Source organism: Vulpes lagopus, chromosome 12, assembly GCF_018345385.1.
Source record: "Vulpes lagopus strain Blue_001 chromosome 12, ASM1834538v1, whole genome shotgun sequence".
Classification (NCBI taxonomy): Eukaryota; Metazoa; Chordata; class Mammalia; order Carnivora; family Canidae; genus Vulpes; species Vulpes lagopus.
The window spans coordinates 46,674,738-46,689,886 of NC_054835.1; the positions used below are offsets into that span (position 1 = coordinate 46,674,738).

The 15,149-nt window shown below is 37.2% G+C and overlaps 1 protein-coding gene across 1 annotated transcript in view; it reads right to left on the reverse strand.

Moving 5' to 3' along the window:
* SMURF2 (SMAD specific E3 ubiquitin protein ligase 2) overlaps nt 1-15,149 on the reverse strand; it is a 122,605-nt gene that overhangs the window by 38,246 nt on the left and 69,210 nt on the right. The window contains exons 3-4 of the mRNA XM_041725565.1: nt 11,566-11,674; nt 2,403-2,536 (exon numbers count right to left, since the gene is read on the reverse strand). Of these exons, the coding sequence (XP_041581499.1) occupies nt 2,403-2,536; nt 11,566-11,674 (243 nt within the window). The remainder of the gene's footprint in view (nt 1-2,402; nt 2,537-11,565; nt 11,675-15,149) is intronic.

Sequence of the window (15,149 nt, forward strand, 5' to 3'; positions counted from 1 at the left end):
TGACTTCCACACACACAAAGTAAGTATTAATAAGAAGCTGAGTCAGTTCTGCTACTCATTTAGGGGCAACTCATTTATTCTTTCATGCCTTATCAACAGAACAGGCCTAACACTGACCTGGCCAGTTACAGTAAGGAACAGTGTCACCCACAGCACACTGCTTTTACTCTGATTATAGCACTTAAAACTAGATTCTTGTACAGCTATATGCCATATGTCTATTTCAAGAAGTTGTAAATTGATAAAAGGGGGAGACCATACATTAGTCTTTGTATTCTCCACTCCAAACTGTAAAACACTGTATCAGCATGCTCAATAAATGTTTGATAAATTAAATATTAATCAAAAAGAGCAAGTAAATCAATGCAATGAAACACTCACAGGCAGCTGAAAGAAAAATCTGTCCCAAAAACTACAGTGCCTAGCTATCTAGCCAAAAATAGACATTTTTCTCTTTGTAAAATAAATGGACACTGTGAAATCCACTATCTAGTGGACTTCTGCAAAGTAATTCCTTCTCTCTTATTCAATCTCTCTAAATGCTGCCTCCTCCCTTTGCCAGCAGGCTCTTGCCCTTGCTTTTCAAAGGAAAGGATCCATTCCTTTTCACCTTTATACCACCAGGGTTCTGTGCCAGTACCTGGCACATTAAAGATCCAATAAATGTTGGCTAAATTAAAGCAGAGATAAGGTAGTACATGTGGCCTGTAAGTCTTCAGTTTGCCTGCTGGGTTGGGTAATAAAACAGTTCGTTTGTATATGCTAGAACTTTACCAATCCTAACATCCTCTATTTCCTGTTGGGTGACCCTATCAACTCAGAAATACAAGAAATTCTCAGATGCCTTTAATTTCCTCCAACTCAGAACTTTTGGCATAATTTTCTCCCTTTTTCTTAACAATATTTATATATCTAGACTGTGATATCATACTACATTAAAAGGGATCATCTCTTGGGCAGTCTGGGTGGCTCAGCGGTTTAGCACCACCTTCAGCCCAGGGCCTGATCCTGGAGACCCGGGATTGAGTCCCACGTTGGGCTCCCTGCATGGAGCCTGCTTCTCCCTCTGCCTGTGTCTCTGCCTCTCTCTCTCTCTCTCTCTCTCATGAATAAATAAATAAAATCCTGTTTTTTTAAAAAAAGGATCATCTATTAATATATCTAATATTCAAAGCTAAACTTGCTCTTTATTTTATCAATTTCTTTAAGCTAGATTCTATGTGAATTTTTTGTTTAGCAGACTCATTTGGGCTAAAATCCCATAACAATGCATGACTAGCAATATTTTTTATGTTATATAAAAAAGAATTCTGGGAGGGCACCTGGTGGCTCAGTGGTTGAGCATCTGTCTTTGGCTCAGGTCGTGATCCCAGGGTCCTAGGATTGAGTCCCACATTGGGCTCTCCCATGGGGAGCCTGCTTCTCCCTCTGCCTATGTCTCTGCCTCTCTCTCTGTCTGTCACAAATAAATAAATAAAATTAAAAAAAAAAAAAAAGAATTCTGGGGATGCCTGGGTGGTTCAGTGGTTGAGCATCTGCCTTCAGCTCAGGGGGTGATCCGGAGTCTCGGGATTGAGTCCCACATCGGGTTCCCCACAGGGAGCCTGCCTCTGTCTCTGCCTTTCTCTCTGTATTTCTCATGAATAAATAAATAAAATCTTAAAAAAAAAAAAAGAATCCTGTGGAAACAACAAAAAATTTTGTTGAAAAAGACATTTTCATCTATGTCCCAATGAAAATAACCACCCAAAGATGCTTTGTCACCTAGTTTCATGAATTATGCATATGCTAATTAAACTTGTCAATCCAATATGGAAATCATTTCTCATGTCTTGACCTTGGCCTGATCTTCTAAATGCCCAGGCTGGTGGAAAACTAGCTATAATTAAGTAGTTAATACAGGCTGTCTTATACTCAATGCCTTACCTTTCCAGAATGTTTAATTTTTTCCACAGTTTTATGTATCACTCTTTATGTATCACTCTAATAATTCCCCTTTAACTGCCACCTTAAACACTCCAATCACCTAAATAAAATTTACTTTATCTCCTAAATCCACCAAAACCAGAGAAGGGTGCTAAGAAATTAAAAAAGGCATACATATTCTGACACCTTTCTTTTTACACTTGGATATCAAATCTATCCTAACACTTATAAATTCACTGCATACTAAGCATCAGCTCTGATTCAGTTCAAGTTTCACATATTTTAAATGTTTCATTCTTTTTATAAAGTCCATAAAATAAATTTAACCAAGAATTTTTACCAATGTTTCCAACATACACAGGAAGTTAAGTTCCTGGATTCCCTGCCTCCCCCGAAAACACACACACACACACAAAATATATGTTTCTGTTTTTGTTTTTTTTTTTTTATTTTAAAAAGCACTCGTATCTACTCACAACCAGTGTCTTTGAGGCGGTTGATGGCATTGGAAAGAAGTCGAACACAACCAAGAAATCCAGCACCTTGTTTTTTATGGATCTTCTTGTGATTCCACACACTGATCGTGACTGAATCAGATTTTCCAATATACCTAAAACACAACATGATTGAATGAGTGATGTGACAACTATAAGCAGTTAGTATAACATTTTTCTTTTGCTTTTGTAATCTAAAGTCACAAATACTTCAGAGTATGGCTAAATACTACAAAATATTTTTTGAGTTCAATCAATCCCACAGGATTGAATTTAAATTTTTAAAAAATCTTAAAAGTAAAATCTAAAAGTTATTTTTATTATATCCTTCATCACATCTGCCACTCTCAGTCTGGGTAACAATTTTTGTTAGTAAAAAAACTATTTTAGTAGCTAGTGTCAAATAACACCAAGGGAGTTTCCAATATTTCTTTCCAAGAACAAAAATCTCGCATGAACCTTTATCACAGTCACATTTTAAAAACATTTCAAAGACGTAACCTATTATCTCAGAAAATACTCGCTTAGTTTTCAAGGGGCATTGTCAAGGCTGACAGACCAAAAATCTGACATACCTGTTATGTTTTAAAATGCGGCAGAACAAAGGCTGATTGTAACGCTTTTCCCCTGCTTCTTCCCTGTATGCAGGCCTTGAGCGAGCAGGACTCTTGCAGATTTCACTTCACTGCCTGCAGACAAGCAGAGCAGGGAAAAGCGTTACTACACTTGTCTGTGCATACACCTGCAAGTATGTAAAAGCTCTACCACAGCCAATTGTTCACATGGTGCCATCCCATGCAAAAATATAATAAAATAAATAATTATATCAGTAGAACCCTAACTCAATTTCATTGTCTCTAAGTGGTCAAATTTTTGGTCCAGCAACCTTGATCTTAAAGTACTTTGTCATTCAGTAAAGCAGTAGTATCAGAAAATTCACCTAGTATATAAAAAAGCCAAAACCACTTAAGTGAGAACTAAAACTTAACTGAGAAACAGGGAAGCCACACTTGGGATCCCGCTGTGCTTAAAGCATGCCACCCCCCTGGACTTTTAATTATGCAAGCTAATACATTCTCTTTTTAAAAATTAAGCCAATTTGAATTTCATTACTCTTGCCTGCAAATGAAAAACTCTGGGCTCAAATATCCAGCACGCATGCACTAATTTTTAAATAGACCTAACAGACCTAACTTGGCAAGTATCTACTGCATGATATGTCAAAATTCTAGAATCAGAATCAATTATTAAACAGCTAAATCACCCCAAGCCAAGCACTAAAAGAAAAAAAAATCACATTAAATCCATTTCCCAGCTGGTAAGCTTGATATACAAGTATGATAAAATACTGATTCCCTCATGCCTAGAAGAGTCCACCACTGTGTAAGCATCCTGTCAGGAGGCTGGCTGTCAAGACCCAGAGACCTTAAGAACATACACTGAAAACAGAGGAGGTTCTGTCAGTTTGTGTCCTTGAACAACTGAGACAGTGAATCGTCTCCCTGCCAAATGGAACTTTTATACAAAATTCATTACTGTGACTGTATGAAGCTACTGAAAATCTGAGGTTGCCTATTATATCAGTTAGTCTGCTCTAATCAATACAGGGTGCAAAATCATAAAGGGCCTTGTCAACCATGGTATGACCTTTAGTCCACGTGAGGCTGGAAATCAATGGGAGATGTGCAGCAGGAATAACAAGATTTGAAATATGTTTTAATGAGATTGCCTCAGCTGCTGTGTTGAGAAAGACCATAGGAACAAGGCTAGAAAAGCAAGGAGTCAAAGGAGGGGTCAGCAAACCAACTCTGTGAGCCAAATATAGCAAAGCATAGGATACAGTGCGATTTCATTTTTTTCAAGTACATTTTTCAAGTACATTTCAAGTACATTTCAAGTACATTTTTAAGTTTTAAGGCCATATTATAAATATTTAGAAAGTCTACATCTCTTCATTCACATTTCCACATTACCATTACATTAGCATCACATTCACATTACCACTTTTCTAACATAAAGTCATCATTTCTATTTGCTGGATCCACATACAAATAATGATGATTCAACAGGGATTCTAGCCCATACCATTGGAGAGGCCCCTCCTCCTATATCCCACTGACCTGGCCACCCAGGAATCTCACTCAAATCACCTATTAGCACATTAGAATCATACCAAGCTCTGGTCTGTAACTTGCACAGAATCCCTGACAGACCAACAAGTTTAGGTATAGATACCCTCTCTCCCAGGTCCAACATGAAGCAGCTACTGAAGATGAAACCTCCACCCATGCCAAAGATTTGTCACTGCCGGTCTGCCAGGGAGGAATGTAGAGGCTACTTTTGGGCAACAGGCTTAAGCAATGGAAACTTAAGTAAGGTCAAAGGGGCCACAGTGACTACTGAGCTGAATGCAAATAGGCTCAGCAAGAAACCCACCTCAAAATATCCATAGGCCTTAGCTGACCAATGGGCTGCTTACAACTGGCACAGTTACCAAAAAAGAAAAATTTATCTGTTCCCAGACCTCTTCACCCCCCTGTTAACTATAGCCCCATACCATTGCCTCTTGGCAGAGTCTCTCCTTTGCTATCCTGTCCACTGCTCCCTCACAGAGTATTCAGTAAACTTCTGTCTCCTTTGTTCTGCCTTGGGTGAATCCTCTCACTGCCTGTGCCAGTGGCCTCTACCCCATCAGGTCACCCAATACTCCAGTGTTGGACCTAGTCTCCTAGACATCCTTGCCTCCCTCTAAGCCATTCTTCCCACTATAACCCAAGCACCCACTCTTGTATATAAACAAGATTATAACATCTCCCCGACTTAAAACCCTTTCATAGCTCTCCACTCCTTTTAAGAGAGGATTCAAACTTACTAGTAGGCTTTCAAAGGACCTTCATGAGCTGGCTCCTTCTTGCTTCTTTTTGCTTGTCCTATGCCATACTCCCTGTACATGAACTCACTAATGTTGCCCCTCCAAAGTGTTTTCAGAGTCATGATCCCTTTCACATCTGGGTCTTCACACAGGCTGCTTTTGCTTAGAATTGTCCAACTTTTCCTTTTTCAAATTAACTCCTACTTAAGGTCTAAGTCTAAATGCCATTTTTTCTAGGAAGCCGTCCTTAACTCCTAAATTCATATAAAGAAATTCTGCATATTTTTAGAGAACCTTACACGTCCCCATATTCTTATCTCACTGTTTATAATTCCTATTCACTTGTGTTGATATTACCTGTTTCATTCTTCCTATCAGTCTTCTAACGTAGGCCTTACTGCTGTCATCAATGGAAACTGATGCACAAGGGGTTAAATATTGAGCTAATGCTCACACAAGCAAGCTGTGGAGGAGGGAAGTCAAGTACTTCCACTTCTATCACCTACTTTTTGGTTCCTATTTATCTGCCTACCAAATTGTAGTTATTGAGCCATAGCACTGAGGGGCATACACAAAAGCCTTATTCTGAGTTATCTCTAGGTATCTCAGTGTTTCAGAACAAGTGTCAAACATGACATTTGTTCACATGTGATTTATAAAGTCAAATTTAAGTACTGACCAAAATCCAAGCTGAGCTAGGTACTTTAGGGTAGTTCTAGCACTAATTGTCTAGTAGGTGAGATGTCAAGCATAAAGGTTTGATAGGAGATCTAAAACTCATTTTTGTAGGTAAGTCAAATGGAACACTTTGAAAAAAAAACTGAAACTGATGAAAGGTGAAGTCTAAAGCTTAAAAGGCCAAAGACTTAAAACTCAGGATATCAGGGTAGTTAACATGTTTATAACATGAGAAAATGCTGACAAAATGGTAGTGGTGTAGAAAGCAGGTGATAACAGAATTAACAACCTGGAGAAAACAAATCTACACCTGATTTCAGGGAGAGACAAATAAGAAACAAGACTATTACTGCTATCAAATCCCTGAAATATTTCTGTTCTTGTAAACCTGTGACAGTGATAGTGGGGCTGAAACAAAGATTGGTGAAAGTACTAAAAGGAATGGAAAGCCCTCCTGAATCCCCTCCCTGATCCAATTCATCCTCAATCCTGGCAGAGACCTAAGGTTTATTCTCTGAAAAGGATCTAGAGGATATATCTATCTCTGAGGGATACTAGACACAGCTGAGGAAGGAGATAGAAGTCCATAACAAAAGCAGAGATATTAAGAAGAGGTTAATATGGTCAATAGAGACACTCCTAGCATCCTTACGCTATTTAGCATTGGGAACATTAGCATCCAAGAATACATATAGTACCCAAGAGGGAAAAAGGAGAATTCTGTGCAATGAAATTGTCACAGTCACACCTGATACCCTCATGAGTGGACCAGCTCTACCCACAGGAACAGAATTTCCAATCAACACCAAAGTGCCTCCCCTTAAATATAAAAAGATAGAAATCCAAATCAAACTAACAGAAAAAAAAGGAACTCTAATAATGAGAGGCAACAGAAGAGAAGAAAACTCATTTCTCTTATTAGAGAAGATATTGTATCCAAGAAATATGAAGAAATTATGAAAAAAAGATATTCAAAAAGCAAAGTGATCTTAGAAGCTAAAAATGTGAAAGCAGAAATTACAATAAAAGGTATGTTGTTAAACTAAGTTGGGGAAACAGCCCAGATATTTCATCACAGTTTTTAATTTTTTATTAAAACAAAAATGGTTTATTAAAACAGAAAGGGCACCTGGGCAGTTCAGTCAGTTAAGTGTCTGAATTTGGCTCAGGTCATATCTTAAGGTCCTGGGATCAAGACCTGTGTCACGCTCTTGCTCAGTGGGGAGTCTGCCTGTCCCTTTCCCTCTGCCCCTTTCCCTATTTGTTCTCTCTCTCTTTTCTCTCTCTCTCTCTCTCCAATAAATAAAGAAAATCTTTAAAAAGAGAAAATATGAGAGAAAAAAAGGGCAACTAAATGATGATGAATTCATAAGGGATAACATCCAAAATAACAGGAACATCCAAAAGTTCCAGAAAAGGAAAAAGAGAAAATAGAGGGGAAATCAACCATAAATACATAAAGACAGGGGGGCACCTGGTTGGCTCAGTCAGTGGAATATGCAACTCTTGATATCAGGGTTGTAAGCTCAAGTCCTGTGCTGGGTGTAGAGATTAAAAATAAGATATTTTAATTACTTACTAAATAAATAAAAATTTTCCCATAACTAAAAAGTATCCACAAGCAGGAATTTCTCTGATATCAGCCATAACATCTTTCTAGATAGGTCTCCAAAGGCAAAGGAAACAAAAGTAAAACTAAACTATTGGGAGTACATCAAAATAAAAAGCTTCTACACAGAAAACAACAAACAGAACTAAAAGACAACCTACTGAATGGGAAAAGATATCCGCAAATGACATATCCAGTAGAGATAATATCCAATATATATAAAGAACTTACACAACCCACACCAAAAAAACCACATAATCCAATTAAAAAACACACAGAAGATAGGAACAGACATATCTCAAAGACATACAGATGGCCAAAAGACACATAAAAAGATGCTCAACATAACTCATCATCAGGGAAATACAAATAAAAACCACAATAAGATATCACTCCACATCTGTCAGAATGGCTAAATCAAAAACTCAAGAAACAAGTGTTGGTGAGGATGAGGAGAAAAAGGAACCCTCGTGCACTGTTGGTGGGAATGCAAAATGGATCAGCCACTATGGAAAACAGCATGCAAGTTTTTCAAATTTAAAAACAGAGGGGTACCTGGATGGCTCAGTCAGTTAAGCATCCAACTCCTGATTTCGGTTTGGGTTGTGATCTCAGGGTCATAAGATTAAACCCTATGTTCAGCTCTGCCCTCATCATGGAGTCAGCTTGAGATTCTCACTCTCCCTCTGTCCCTCCCCAGCACTCGCTTCACTCTCTCTCTCTCTCAAAAAAAATAATAAAAAAATAGAACTATCCTACAATCTAGTAATCACACTACTATTTATCCAAAGTATGCAAAAATACTAATTCAAAGGGATATGTACCCTGTATTTATTGCAGCATTATTTGCAATAGCCAAATTATGGAAACAGCTCAAGGATCCATTGAGACATGAATGGATAAAGAATGGAATATTATTCAACCATAAAAAAGAATGAAATCTTACCATTTATGACAACATAGATGGATCTAGAGAGTATAATGCTACAAAATAAGTCAGTAAGAAAAAGATAAATATCGTATCATTTCGGGCAGCCCAGGTGGCTCAGCAGTTTAGCACCGCCTACAGCCCAGGGCGTGATCCTGGAGACCCTGGATCGAGTCCCACGTCAGGCTCCCTACATGGAGCCTGCTTCTCCCTCTGCCTGTGTCTCCGTCTCTCTCTCTCTCTCTGTGTCTCTCATGAATAAATAAAATCTTTTAAAAAATATTGTATCATTTCACTCACATGTGGAATTTAAGAAACAAATGAACAAAGGGGAAAAAAAAGAAAGAGAAACCAAAAAACAGATTCTTAATTACAGATAGGTACCATAGGGGAAGTGGGGGGGATGACAGGATGGGACAGGTGAAAAAGATAAAGGAGATTAAGAGTACACTTATCTATTTTTTGGAGAGAGTATTAGAGTGAATGGGACTGGGGGGTAGGGAGCAGACTGAGAGGGAGAGAGAATCTTAGGCAAACTGCATGCCCAGTACAGAGCCAATGCAGGACTCAATCTCATGACCCTGGGATCATGACCTGAGCTGAAATAAAAAGTTGGACACAACCTACTGAGACACACAGGTGCCCCAAAAGTACACCTATCTTGATGAACACTAAGATATGGAATTGCTGAATCACTATATCGTACACCTGAAACTAGTATAACACTGTACATTATACTGGAATTAAAATTTTTTAAAAGAGTTTATTATCCAGATTAAAAGTTCCCAATACAGGGCAGCCTGGGTGGCTCAGCGGTTTAGCACTGCCTTCCGCCCAGGGTGTGATCCTGGAGACTCGGGATCGAGTCCCACGTCGGGCTCCCTGCATGGAGCCTGCTTCTCCCTCTGCCTGTGTCTCTGCCTCTCTCTCTCTCTGTCTCCCATGAATAAATAAATAAAATCTTAAAAAAAAAGTTCCCAATACATATCTAGTACTATGTAACATATATACCAAGACCATCATCAAAAATTTAGTATCAGACACAAAGAGAAAACCCTGCAATCTTCCAGTGGAAAACAATAATCAAGAAGACCAAATTCAGATGCCATTAGCAATACTCTAAAACTGCACTGTTCAAAAGGGCAGCCACCAGCCACATGGAGCTATTGAATACTGGAGGCTAGGCCAAATTCAGGCACTCCATAAGTGCAAAACAAACTCCTCTAAGATCTCAAAGACTTAGCTTAAAAATGTTTTTTTTAATCTATTATTTATTTTAAAATAATTATTATATTGATTTTATGTTGAAATAAGGGTATTTTAGATATACTGAACTAGATAAAATATATTTATTGAGCCTAATCCTTTTTATTAGCTTTTTAAAATACGGTTCTAGCAAATTTAAAATTACAGACAGCTCCATTTGTGGCCCACACTGTATTTCTACTCAGCAGTGCTGATAACCTGTAAGACAATGGAGCATTGTATTCACAATTTGGAAAGAAAGTGATGTGTTACCTAGAAGTTTATACTCAAACTATCAATCAAGTGAGAAGACAAAGTATAATTTCAGATAAGATCTCAAAGAATTTTCCCTATCTCTGTATTCTTTCTCAATGAAAGATAGACTTCACCAAAACAAGGAATATAGTCATTGAAGCTAGAAGAGACAAAGGAAATTCCCAATGTAATTATAAAGGCAAGTTTCCAGACAACTGTGCGGCAGGTCTTAGACCAGCTTAGACTACCAAACCAGACTGGAGGAATAGGACAAAGATTTTAGGAGGGATATCTCCAAGAAGAAAATAAAGCCAGTGAAAGAGCTCATGTGGTTGAATATATGCAGAAATGTTCAGTCCTGTAGGAGAGTTTGGGAATTAATTAATAAGACAGAAAACTAAGCAAATGACAAAGTAAGATAGTTACAACCACAGAAAAACAAAAGTTGTCAAGAAAGGAAATGTAATCATTGCACACTACGTGACTCAGTTATGAACAGTTACATGATCATAATGTAAATATAGAACAATGATTTAACCAGGAAGGTTCATATAACTATACTGGAGGGTTGGGAGAAAGAAGGGCCATGTGGGTATTGTGGGAGTAAGGATGAGAGAGATCAGTTATAAAAGCTAAATTTTCTTGTAGGGTAGGAAATGTAAAACTAATACCTAAAGCTGAAAGTACATATACACTAAATCTCTCTCTGCATTCCTCCTCCCTCTTTCAATCCATACACAGAGAGAGATGTATAAAATAAGCATGATATCTAGAAACAGAAGAAAATACCAGAATAAACTGTCAAAGTTACTCAAAGTAGTTACCTGGAGAATGGGAATCAGGAATAAGATGGGGCAGCACACTGCATTTTCCCATTAAAAGCCTTATAGTATTATGAGCCTTTTTAGGAAGTTACATATACTACTGTAATTAAAATAAAACTGGAGGGCAGCCCAGGGGCTCAGCAGTTTAGCACCGCCTTCAGTCTAGGGCGTGATCTGGGAGATCCAGGATTGAGTCACACATCAGGCTCCCTGCATGGAGCCTGCTTCTCCCTCTGCCTGTGTCTCTGCCTCTCTCTCTCTCTCTCTCTGTGTGTCTCTCTCATGAATAAATAAAATCTTTTAAAAAATAAAATAAAAAATAATAATAAAAATAAAATAAAATAAAATAAAACTGGAAGAAAGAAACCATCCCTACAAAAGCAAAGAGAGTGCCTATGAGTGCACCCCAATTATGACTTCTATTTTTTTACTCATAGTCATTTATATTCATAATTTGCCAAAAGTAAATACCTTTATTTAACTGAAAGAAGATGGGGTGTGGTTGCTGTATACTGCATATACATTTTGTTCTCCACAGGCTTATTAAGGGCACTTCATCTTTCAAAACCAGCTACCACTAAGCCAAAGTACCTTCCCATTAGGTTTTATATCCCTTCATGAAGACCAAATTATACCCCAGATCAGACTCTGATCATTTTCAGTGATTCTTTTCAAAGACTATATAAAATAATATTGATTCTATGTTTCATTTCAAATGAATCATTTAAACATACAGGTCATAATGCTGATTCCATTTTGGATCAAGTGTATTCTTCACAGTATCTGTAGAATGGCATTGCCCAGATCCATCAACCACCACCTTAGCAAATGGATCAGGAAGTCCTGTGAAAAAAGGGAAGAATTTTTTTTTTAATTAAAGAATATTCTGACATGGAAAATAGAAGATTAATTGTATAAAGCTACCATTTGCTACAAGATTATCTCATTCTTCATGAAAAGTTTAACATTTAGCTATAAATGAAAGTGGCCCATTTTAAACTAAAATTAAAGTTAATTCTAGAGGTGCCTGGGTGGCTCAGTCAGTTAAGCACGGCTTTCAGCTCAGGTCATGATCCCAGAGTCCTGGGATCAAGCTCCATATCACCTCCTTGCTCAGCTGGGAGCCTGCTTCTCCCTCTTCCTGTGCTGCTCCCCCTACTTGTGCTCACACTCTCTCTCTCTCAAATAAATAAATCTTTTTTTTAATGCCATGGAGGAGAGGGGAGCCTGAGAATAAACAAGTGTTTGTACTGATTATAAAGAATACACTTTTAATATTATGTCAGGCACTAAGTACTTTACAAATATTAAATCTCTTATTCTTCACAATAATCCAATGGGGTAAATACTACTATAATCTCTACTCTGCTGATGAGGAAACTAAGGCACAAAGAGGTTAATTAACTAGTCCAAGGACAAACAACAGCACATGACAGAGCCAGGTTCTAAATTTTGGATTTTTAAACCCATGCATGTATAATCTCATTCTTGATTTCATGCTTTACCCACTACGCTATGTTATACCTCTCATTTACTATGCAGTTCAACAATTAGTACAAGTAAGCTTAGAAAAACAGGAAAACAGTTGGAATTTGAACAGTAAACCAAGACCTTTTTTTGGGGGGGGGGGTGAGAGACAGGATTCATTTGAGCTTTAAAGGACAAACAGGAAGATTGCTGAGAAAAGTATGACAACATTGACAATATCTGAAGGGCTCTCAGTCGTCTAACCAAATCATCGATGCTAAGGTGTAAAAGTAAATACTGCTGGTAAGTGAGATTAAAAGTCAGAAAATGACTTAAGTAGGTAACAGGGAGCCACTTTAGGTTCCGAAGCATGGCTGTAAATGCATGGTTCTATTTTTCCACTAGTGGTATTCAGGGTGGACTGGGAGAAGGAAAGGTAGGTACAGAGATCACCTATAAAGCTGCTGTAAGTTTCATTCAGCAGGATATAAGAGTAAATTGAGTAGACCATGCACGAGGGAAATCACATGAAAAGGAAAGTGACAGTGAAGTAAGCTACTCTGAAAGATCTAATATGAGTTTACATGAAACTAGAGTCAAAAATGACACTACAAGGGCAACTGGGTGGCTCAGTGGTTGACTGTCTGCCTTCAGCTCAGGGCATGATCCCGGGGCCCTGGGATCAAGTCCCACATTGGGCTCCACACAGGGACTCTGCCTCTGCCTATGTCTCTGTCTCCCTCTGTGTCTCTCATGGATAAATAAATAAAATCTTTTTTTAAAAAATATGACACTACAGTTTTCAGCCCTAAGTAACAATGAGAAGATTGGTCCTTTTGGGGGGAAAAAAGTTAGAAGGTAGAACTAAATAAAATGTTAAAGAGATAAAAATGACAATTTAGATATTAGACATATTGAGATAGCAAATAGGCAGCTAAAAGTACCAGAACAAAATGTTGGTAAGTGTTGGTAACTGAAGAAATTTTACTCCTTGATATCTACACTAACTTTTTTTTAAGTCAAGATACCAATGTGCCAAGACTCAAGGCCAGGCAGAAATTGCATTATCAGTTCCCCAATTCTATAATTCTGTGCTCTGTCAACTTCAAATAAGAGAAGACTAAAATTTACAAGTGTTAAGTATTTAAGAAGATATTTGGAAGTTAGGGTATTGATATATTTAACTATATTCTTGAAATTTATTGCTATTCATATTATTTCAATACCTAATCATTTTTAAATGTGTTTAATGGAAAAGTACTTTTCATACTTCAATAACATTGTTATTGATATCAAACAATAACATTAAGTATTTTTAATACCTAATGCCTTCAATAACATTAAGTATATTTTCCTGGGAGGAATCCATTCTTTCCTGTTCTTTTGAGTCTACAATCTCAACAAACATATAAATGTATATTTGCATGCAAAAACAAAAAACAAAAAATTGCACTACTAGCTTTCCTTTTAGATGTTTAACTAGTTACAGAATTAAGGACTAAGGAAAACACCTTTTTCACACAAAACCACTAGGCACGGAGACACCTGGGTGGCTCAGTGGTTGGGCGCCTGCCTTCAGCTCAGGTTGTGATCCTCGAGTCCTGGGATTGAGTCCCACATCGGGCTCCCTGCAGGGAGCCTGCTTCTCCCTCTCTGTCTCTCATGAATAAATAAATAAATCTTAAAAAAAAAACCAAAAACCAAAAAACACTAGGCATGGCTTCCAAATGCTTAAGTATGAAACTCTCAGTCCCAACCTCCTAAGTTTCTCTTCTGTTAAATAATACAAAATACAAGCTCTCTACCCTAACAACAACAACAAAAATACCTAAATTTCAACTTACCTGATTATATTATTCTACAAACATTTAACTTGACAGCGAGGTTACTGTGATGTGGTCAAAAACTGTCAGTTTTCTGAAGTGAGTGAGACCTCTAGTGGTAAATATAAAGTGGCTAAGGTGTTTTCTGTATTTTAAAATTTTTCTCAACTATCTCCATCATTTGAGTCATAAAAAAAGCTAAAGCTCAAGACTTCCTCACTACACAAATGCACTTGAGCTGCAAATAATAATGAAACAAAATTTCAACTTAGAAGTATACTACTTTCCAGAGAAAACAAAGTTGTTGTTGTTTAAAAAAAAAAAAAAAAAAAAACAGGCCTTGAACACATGACCGTGAGATCAAGATCTGAGATCAAGAGTCTATAATACTTAACCAAGTGAGCCACCCAGGGACCCCTAAAGCTTTATTTTTGATTGGTGGAAGAAAAAAAATCTTTATACCATTATCTTGGTTCTGAGTGACTTCAATTTGGCCCGTATTTACTGCATCTTACCACAAATCTTTTATTTAAATGTTGCATAAAAGAGAAAAAATATATATATTGATGAAAACATTCTCTAAAAACAGATAATGCATAAACAGATATGTGACAAAATTACTGGTAGAATCTTGATGGTGGATATTCACTACAAAACTTCCTACATGTTCCCATACGTTTAGACATTTTTCCCTCTAAAATTCTGGGGCAAGGGGAAGTGACTTATTTTTTAAAGCCAGTAAGTATCCAAACAATTCTAAAAAGTGAGTTAGCAAAACTTCTCAGCAATGGTAGATACCCAGAATAAATAGTATTATCTCAAATTATACAAGTTATTCTACAAGACAACACTTGGCAGTGTATTTTTTCCTGTAATTAAATATATACACAATATATTTCATAAGTCTATAGTCGTGCTTGATATTAAAATTTACTTTTCTCATTCAACATGATTTAAACCTCACTACAAGTAAACACTTTATATTTTGGTATCAATGATAATTGCATTCTGATCAATAATCAGACACT